The sequence below is a fragment of the Mesitornis unicolor genome, unplaced genomic scaffold (assembly GCF_000695765.1).
Source record: "Mesitornis unicolor isolate BGI_N332 unplaced genomic scaffold, ASM69576v1 scaffold26341, whole genome shotgun sequence".
NCBI lineage: Eukaryota > Metazoa > Chordata > Aves > Mesitornithiformes > Mesitornithidae > Mesitornis > Mesitornis unicolor.
In genome coordinates this window covers 10336-19163 of record NW_010166150.1, presented here as the reverse complement: position 1 = coordinate 19163, position 8828 = coordinate 10336, and the positions used below count along the sequence as shown (strand labels likewise).

Below are 8828 nucleotides of genomic sequence, written 5' to 3'. Positions count from 1 at the left end.
ATTCTTCCCTGCCCAACTCTCCAGCCTGTTCTCCTAATGCTCTGTTCCCTTTCAGACATAAAGTTTGTTGTGCTTAACAATAGCATGGGATAAGTGATATTGACTTGGAATGAAATCTGCCATTAAAAGATTTAAGGCCATTTTGCATATAGTTTGCAGGAGGGGATGAATTTTATGCCTATATGCAAATACAAGTGATTTTCTTCGACATTTTGTTATTGGGCTTGCTAAGTTAAATGCAAGTAAAAGGAGGGCCAGTGATTTTGAACTTCCATCTGTAACACTCCTCATAGCTCTATTTGTAAGAAGTGGCATCACAAACTAAGCACTTTTTAGTGTACACTTCAAATGGTTTACTTGGATTATACATCGAGCTAACACTGACAAGGGCAAGGCCTTGTGAAAACTGTTGCATGCACTACTTTGTCAATTGATCATGTTCCAGTATTGAATATTCAGTCCTAAAAGATGTTATTGGATGATACCCACATTCTGTGAAATGATACTATGATTTTTTTCCTGTCCAGTTGAGAATAATTCACATCTCTTTCACCAGTAGGGACAAATAGCTAATTAAAACATCTTCCTTCATATGCAGGTTTTCTAACAACTACTTATGATTTTATCTGCTAGAAGCACTCTGATTTTTTCCTCATTTTTCCAGCTCTTCTTTGAAATACTGATTTGAATATGGAGCAGTGTGAGAAGAAGATACTGATTGCACATCTCTTCTATTAAAATATAATTTCTGTTTTATCATTTTTTTTCAGAGGCAAAACAAATGAACTCACAACAGAAGTCAACAAGTTGCAGGAAGAAATAGAAATGTACAAGCAAGATAAATCTGTCTATTTGTCATATGAAAAAAGGTGAGAAGTATTGCAGCTTATGCAGCGCTAACTTTCTCAGTCACAAGACTGTTCTCAGATCTTGTGCAAGCTTCAAGGAACATTTATATAATTCTTTTTTTCATTATTTTATTTTTACATATATGAATCTTCCCACCTTAAGTTTGGCTTTTTATTTTCTATTTAGGGCAGAGGCTTTAGCAGGTGAAATCAAAGAATTTCAAGGTCAGCTAGCAGACTACAACATGGTATGCTGCTCTCAGCTTTTGAAACTGAATGCTCTCCCTTCTCTCACTTACTTTGTTCTGCTTTTGCTTCACTTCAGCATCTTTTTTTATTGGCATTCCTCTGTAAAAATGTACTGGTTAATACTGCCTTTTATTCAGTTATTGGAAAGTAAAAAGTTGGAAACTAAAGAAAGTATAGAAGAAAAAAGTATACATTAGGAGAAGCGCTTGCATATGGATTTAAGAAATTACTGCTGTGCAATACATTTGGGTTTTGTACAGCTATATATAATTATGATTACTTCTGCAAGCTGCATGTAATCTATTAAGATTCCCAGATAATATTTTTTCCATTTGCAATATCAGAAAATTGCTGTGTTTTCATGAGCACTTTGTGGGTTGCTACCTATTTGGTTTTTTTGTGTGTAATTAAAAAAAAAGCAATAACACATTGGAATTCTGCCTTATTTCAGGTTGTGGATATACTTAACACTAATACAGACATGACAGAAGTGATTCGAGATTACAATATGGTAAGAAATAGGATATTTGCTATATTTGAACACTGAAATGTGTGTTAAATTCTTGGTACTTCAAAGATATGACATATATTAAAAAAGCATAGTTATAATTTGAAACTTTTTTTCCATTTGAGTTAACCATAATATTGGCAACATGTTTTTTAGTGAGGCAATTGTGTAAAGCATTGCATTAATAGCCCTGTGATAGTTTTCTGTGTTTTAGATTTGAGAAGGCTGCCATTCTAACCCAAATTATGAGTGTTAAGGTGTATTCTTTATTTGACTTGGGAGCTAGAACTCTAGCCTTATGAAAGGCAAATTCACTAGACTGTATTGCATTGCAAAGCTGCCTGGTCTTCTGGAAATTTATTTTTCATTTGTTTTCTGCCTTTTAAGTTACTCCAGTGTAATAAATATTAAATAGGTCTCTGACATGGCCAACCACAAAGTGACTGAGCTTTGTTCTTCCTTTACTTATTTTATTTTCTAACACCATTAGAGTACCCTTTTAAGTATTAAGGCCTGAGTAGCATTAAGCATGTTCCATTTCTTATGATCACTTTGTCCATAGGCAAAATAAATTCGTTTTAGAAAACGGGATTTTGATAGCTTTAAAAAACACCTGATTATTTCTTGGTCAAAACAACATTATTTTTTTCCCCCTGCATTTGACTGAAAAATGAAGTCACAATGGCTGTATCATAAAGAGAGGAATGCTTTGCAAGTGTTTCATTTTGTTTATAGGCTTAAACAGTATTTTACTGTTTCAAGTATAGATCCCACAGTAATAGTAAGTGAATTGATTTGTTATGAATTTCATTATATTTCTTTTTTAAACATAGAGATGCCTTCTTGCTTCCTTTCGTTTCCAGTGGAAGACTGCAGTTTTAGAAAGTCTTTCTTCAGTATCAACTGTGAAAAACCTTGAAGCAAGCACCCTCTGGTGCTCTTTCCTGTACTGCGTTCTGAGCAGCTTCTTGATCACTTAAAGGAAACTTTCAATTTGTGTACAAAATCTGTACCTTTCTTATTATATATCATGTCAAAATATCTTTTTTTTTTTTAAAGTTAAAGGTTCAAAATGACCGAGATGCTCAGAGTGTGGATAAAATCTTCACAGAAAGACAAACGTAAGTACATGAAGTGTATGCTTCTCAAAAGCTGTTAAAATTGTAACTGAACTTGGCAAAATTGAGATACTATCTAATTCAGAAGTTCCTTAACAGTGAGATGAATGCCACCAGTGATACCTAAGCAATTTCAAGATGATACATCAGTGGCAGGCTGCAGCTTTAAACTCTTCTGAATAACTGTTGTGGAGATACTTATCATGTCATCCATGGGTAGCTAGGTGGCAGTGGAGACTCTTGTCTTTTGGCAACCTGCTGTCAGGATCCTGAGATTTGGAGGTTGTGTTCTGGAGTAGCATGTCTATATGGTATTCTACCCCTGAATGCATTTTTAAGTGTTAAGAAAATGTGAAGAGAAAAAACTTGGTTCAGTAGCAAACTAAGGCATAAAGGCATTAGATATGCAGCAATGGTCATTTCTAATTGTACTGTATAGTAGGCACATTTAAGGGACTAGAGCAGTTGGTCTTTCTTGCTCTGCTAATTCAGGTGAAAAAATAAACCCAAATGCTTTGTTCTCTGATTGCGTTTGTTTTGCCTAACAGACTACTGAGCTGTGCCACCACTGATTTGAATTCAGTCCCCAGTCTGACTGTAGTCTGCTTCAACATTTTAGAGAAATTATTTTTCCTTTCTGGACTTCTTCACATATAAATCATTAGTGATTATGCCAGCTTCACCAGCTGCTTTGTGAAGACTTGTTCTTGTTAAGCAAGATACAGTAAGCCCCTGCCATAAATAACCAAATAGGTTTTTGTAAGAAGTGGATTATTAGTATTTTTTGCATGTTTTGAAATATTTGTTGTGACCCCCATGCATGCACATCACTGTATTTTTTAACTTCATTATTCATGCAGCAATACCTTATTGTGGATTTGACGGGATGAAAGGAGATAGACTGCTTAGCTTAATTTTGTATTGTACACAAGTAGCATTAATATGGAAGTACAAGTGTATTACAGTTTTGAAAAGTCAGTTGGTCATCCATTGTTTAAGACACTAAGTTTCCTCAGTTACATAAGAATCTGTGTATTTATCCTCAATAAATCCTTCTTCCGCAGGCACAAATGCATGAATTTTCTCAAATATTACTATGGGTTCTTCGTTGCTTGTACTCAATTCTGTAGGAGAGGAACTCATGTCAGCTGAGAACTCCTGTTCAAGCATCTCTGAGTCATTTTCTTTCAGACGACTGTGACTGTAGCTGATCAGATAGCGATACCACGTTGGGCATTTTGTAGCAGTAAAAATCAGCAGTGTAGTGCTTAGAACAAACCCTAGGACACCTGCTAGGAAGGTCCAACTTTTGCCAGGAAGTGGTAACTCTTCAAAACAGACAGGGAAAAAAGAAGAGAAATCTTCATGAAGAATACCAGCAAGAAATCTAATATGAATTTTTTCATGGTTAAATTGAGAACTCACAAAATGAACAATGACAGGAATTACTGAATGTCTCCAAAACTTTAGTAGAATGTTATTGCTATGTTATTAGACAGTCAGTAACATCACTCAGACCAAAAATACATGTACATCTTTTATTTCCTAGGATTCTAAATCCACCATGCATATTTATCAAAAATAATAGTTTCAAAGTCAGATGAAGTTCTGAGGACATACAAAAGGTTATTTTATTTAATTTATTTATTTATTTTAAAAATTTAAATTCCAAAATTGGGCTTTGGAGAAGAAAAATCAGTAATTGACTTCAAATTGTATTTCTTAGGCTTAAAGTTCTGCGTGGTGATAATGTCAGCACCCTAAAATTTTACATCTTTTGTTTGACATATCCTTTCAGTTGTACTTCTTTTATTATAAAAATTTCAGTAGAGTGTAGCTGCCAGTAGTCTTTATGTAGAAGCTGGTTTTATGTGCTGACCACTGTCCTAAAATGGATTATAGCTGCTACAACAGAAGTAGTATGTGGCAGTGGTGGCTAACAATTTCTGTATGCATCTGGAGACTGATACTACTTCCACTTTAGCCAGAAGCAAGAAGTAAAGCATTTCAGTATGGAAGTGTGGAGTCAAACATTAATTTGCATATAAAAGAAAAAAAATACCAAAACAAAAGCTAGACTATTAGAGAATGATGAATTAACATCAAAAGTTAAAGAAAGTAAGGAGACTCTCACTGAAATTTTCAAAGAATATGAAATGTGCACATCAGTATCCATTACACTAAACACAATTGAGGGTAGGAGTGAAATTAGTAGGCTCACCCTTTCACATTTTAAGAAGACAGCTATGCCTAGAAAGTAGGTAGTTTGGAAGAAGTAATTGAATTCTTTTAAAGATACTTGCCTAGTTTTGTTAGGCAGAGATTTGGACAATTAGCTGAATTTCAAGCCTTTGAAATATCATTATCAGTTTGTAGTAGTATTTGAGAATTCGGGTGTTGTTTATCTGTTTTGAACACTTATTCATTAGAGCTGACATTCACCACAATGTGTCTACAGCCTACCAAAACCTGGAAATATGCTTGTTAAAAAAAAACACAAAGTCCTGGCTTTTATGGAAGGATTAGGGTGTACTAAAAATACAAAATGGTATGAAGTCATGAAACAGCAAATCAAACATTTTGTAAGCAGTAAAGCAAAACAACAGTATATTACCTGCATGCGTTCCATTGTTTCCTGTGATGTTGTTTGGAGTCAGAGCTGTTGATAAGGAACTACTTCTAAGTTTAATGGCAGAAGTGGAAGCTACAGTATTTTCTAAAGAAGCTTTTCCAATTTTGCAGTCATCTGATTGGATAGGTGCCATCTTAATGGAGGATATTTCCTGGGTGTTTAGGAATGTGCATGTAGTGCTGTTTTCATTTTCTGTGAATGTGAGCAGTGGAAGGGCTATGAGATATTGTTAATTAATTGGCATTTTAAAAAATTACATGGATAACTAAGGTATTACTGCAAAATACAGATAAGTTGATGGTGGATATGATACAGAGCGGGAATAAACAATATAGAACTGTTTGATGTAAACAGGTACGAAATGATGCTCTTACCAAAACTTACCCATTGTCACATTGGAGGCAGTTAGCCATATCTGTAAATCAAGGAGATCACAGGAGCAGGTCCATGGGTTTCCAGCTAAAACTATTTTAATCAATTGAAAGGATTTTATGTGAAAAGATTTCAGAAAGTTAGACTGTAGATTTAAAACTGCCAGACTTTTTAGGTAAGTAAATACAGCTGAATCTAGTTGAGTAATCTTGTTATAGGATAGATTCAACACTGACAGTTGACTTAATCCTGCAAATGCTGCTGTATGAACTATGAGAATATGATTGTTGCTGATATCCAGAATTACGAGTTTTGTCAGATTGCAGAAGCTGTAATTGTGCAGCACAGTAACCATGTTTTCATTCAGATAAAGCTCAGTGAGGTTAATAAAACTTTGAAGAGTCTCTTTGTCACTCTCTTTTAAAGTGATTTTATTATTTTTGAGATTTAATTTAGTAATGTTTTGGAAAAGGTTAGGGGGGATATTGGAGAGGTTCTTTCCAGACTCCTCACAAGTGACCTGTTATAAAAAAGAGAATGACAACAATTAAATACTGTGGGGAAGTCCAGTGATGAAGATGTCTCAGTGGTGACTGTTAAGGGTGTGAAAAATCTTGTATTTTTTAATGCCAGCACTTTTAAACAGAAGTACTACTGCTCCTCATACAATTTTATTTAGTTTTTTTTAAAATATACTCGTGGTCCGGTGTTTCAGGGGAATTAATCCTCTTGTTTAGAGATCTGAAGTTCCAGATCACCTACTGCTTTAACTCTGTTTGAGATGCAAGGCTCTTAATGTGATGATCATCCAAAATATAACTGGGTTGGCATGCCATTTTGGAATTAGTAGGGCTTCTGTTTTAGAATTCTATGTGAAGGTTGGATGGGTAGACAAAGAATGCCTTTCCCACCTATGTGTCATAAGGAAAGTGGATTCAAGGCTGATAATTAACTCAGATATGCTTTTTCAAATGTATGGTTTTGTTTTTAAAACAGCTGTGTTTACTTTTCAGAGCATCATTGGAGCAGACCTTCAACAAAACTTTTAGCATATATTTTCATTATAAATATAGCACTTAAATTTGTTTTGGTTTTCTGGGTTGAAGTTTAGCATAGCTGCAATAATTTTAGATTTGAGAGTGTTTGCTCTCAATACCTTGACACGTTTTTGTCCTCTGAAAATAATACATTTCTTATATATATTTGGACCTGCTTTGGGCAAGTTCTATCTCAATAAATCTTTCTCACTTGATCAGTAGCTAGTCTTGTCCAAATAACTGTTGCTTTTTAGATCCGTTCCCAAAAGATAAAGAAGGCAATCCAGTTGTCTGCAGAGAAATTTGACTGAGATATAAAACCATCTCAAATACATTTCATTGTTATTCACCCAGTTACAATGACTGTCAATGTCAGTTGTCCATTTTGCAGGAAACCACATCTTCTTATTTGTCTCTGTTTCTTTCTTCAGGAATTTTATGTTTACAAGGTAGTTTTAAAAATGCCTTTAATTTCTAGTGTATCTTTAAAAAATAAGGGTAACTTACATTCATATAAAACTTACAGTTTGAGAAGTAATGTTGCAGTCAGCAGCGACTGGATTCAAAAACAGTGTTCCAGCCCAGATCACAAGCCAAGAGAGTTTCATGTTTGGAGCCTACCAGAAGAACAACACTTTTGTATACTAAGACCAGAATATCATTGTCTTTGGTAGGGATAGTTTAACAAATTAATAGTTGCAATTATTGCAGTGATAATTTAGTGAGTTTTGTTCTGCATAGGTACTGAATGTAAAATGAAGAGAAAAAATCCTAGATTATCAGAATTAATGCATTCAGTTTTCACTCAGTTGACCCAAACCTAAAATCCAGTGAGCAGACTGTATCAGCGAATAGAAAAGGGATTGATTGGACAAGTTAATAGACAGCTGTTTCATAAATGGACAAAATGATTAGGCAGAGATGTACTCATTAATGTCCCTGTTAAAGCAATTGTGGGTACTGGAAGACTGTGATAGGAGTAAACTGCAGAAAGTTTCCAGGCTTCCATGCACTCCCTAAATAATTTCTCTCGTTGCCACTGGCAGAGGCAAAATACTATGCTAGATGGATTGTTGGTTTATCCAGTGAGATTTTTCTTAGCAGTTTGTGTGAATTTTTAATTAGTAGATTGATCTTCTAATCTCTTTATTATCCATAGTATAACATATATCATATGACTTAAACCTGTACCTCTGTCATGAAAGTGTAGTTGTTGCTCTGATCTTTGGAACTAAGTAAACATGGTTCAATCTCTTGTGCTGTAGTTTTTGTACAGATTTGTGCCTTATTTTTTGAGAGTCAGGAAAGCTTTTCTGACAAATGGTATTCTCTGTGACAGTATCTTCTCTCAAAGAAAGTGCTACTTACTCATCCCCTTTGTATCAGGCATTCTTTGCAATATATACTAATTTTGAACAGGGATGTTAAACTATATCTGTCAGATGTTAAATCAGTCCCTAGTTTTGCCAGACTTGAATTAAAATGTTATATAAAAGGTACATTATCCCTTCATTTTGACACCCTTTTCTTAAGCATCTGAAGGAAAAAGAAAGTGACCTAAGTGAACCTCATTATCTCCATTCCAGATTTCTATCTTCCAGATTAAAAAAGATCCAAAAGATAAGGTGTAAAATACTTGTTTAAAATGCTAATTGTATCTTGAGCTGTAGAGAGTATTCAGTGAATTTAATATAAAAGTGCAGGGGAAATTATATAAGGAAGTTCAGTTACAAGAACAATGCTAAATATAGGCAGCCAATCAGATTTTTAAAAACTCCACTAATCCTTAAAAAGAGTGCTAGGAGACCTTTGTTGATCAGTACAGAGTAGATGAGGTCACATAACAAATTGGCCAAATTGGTTGCTTCTGTACATTTGTGTGTCTGAGCGCTGACCTCATTCACCCTACTGCACCAGCCTGGGAACTTGCTAGCTACTTAGAAAGAAGATAAATGTCACTTGTACTGCTCTGATCCATTGTGCATTTCTATTGCTGTTGGAAATCTACACTAAACACAAAAAGAGTTAATAAGCCTTTCTGTTAGGCATTATCAGTGGCAGGAA

General features: G+C 34.7%; 2 protein-coding genes across 2 annotated transcripts in view; one reads left to right on the top strand and one right to left on the bottom strand.

Moving 5' to 3' along the window:
* Positions 1–770: 770 nt before the first annotated feature.
* Positions 771–8828, top strand: part of IFT74 (intraflagellar transport 74) — a gene marked incomplete at both ends in the record, with an annotated part of 16083 nt that continues 8025 nt past the window's right edge. The window contains 4 exons of the mRNA XM_010194871.1: positions 771–869; positions 1036–1096; positions 1549–1608; positions 2665–2726. Coding sequence (XP_010193173.1) covers positions 771–869; positions 1036–1096; positions 1549–1608; positions 2665–2726 — 282 coding nt within the window. The remainder of the gene's footprint in view (positions 870–1035; positions 1097–1548; positions 1609–2664; positions 2727–8828) is intronic.
* The window catches only part of LRRC19 (leucine rich repeat containing 19), a 5571-nt gene continuing 468 nt past the window's right edge, over positions 3726–8828 (bottom strand). Inside the window, exons 2-5 of the mRNA XM_010194870.1 lie at positions 7289–7381; positions 5740–6247; positions 5338–5547; positions 3726–4051 (exon numbers count right to left, since the gene is read on the bottom strand). Of these exons, the coding sequence (XP_010193172.1) occupies positions 3726–4051; positions 5338–5547; positions 5740–6247; positions 7289–7381 (1137 nt within the window). The remainder of the gene's footprint in view (positions 4052–5337; positions 5548–5739; positions 6248–7288; positions 7382–8828) is intronic.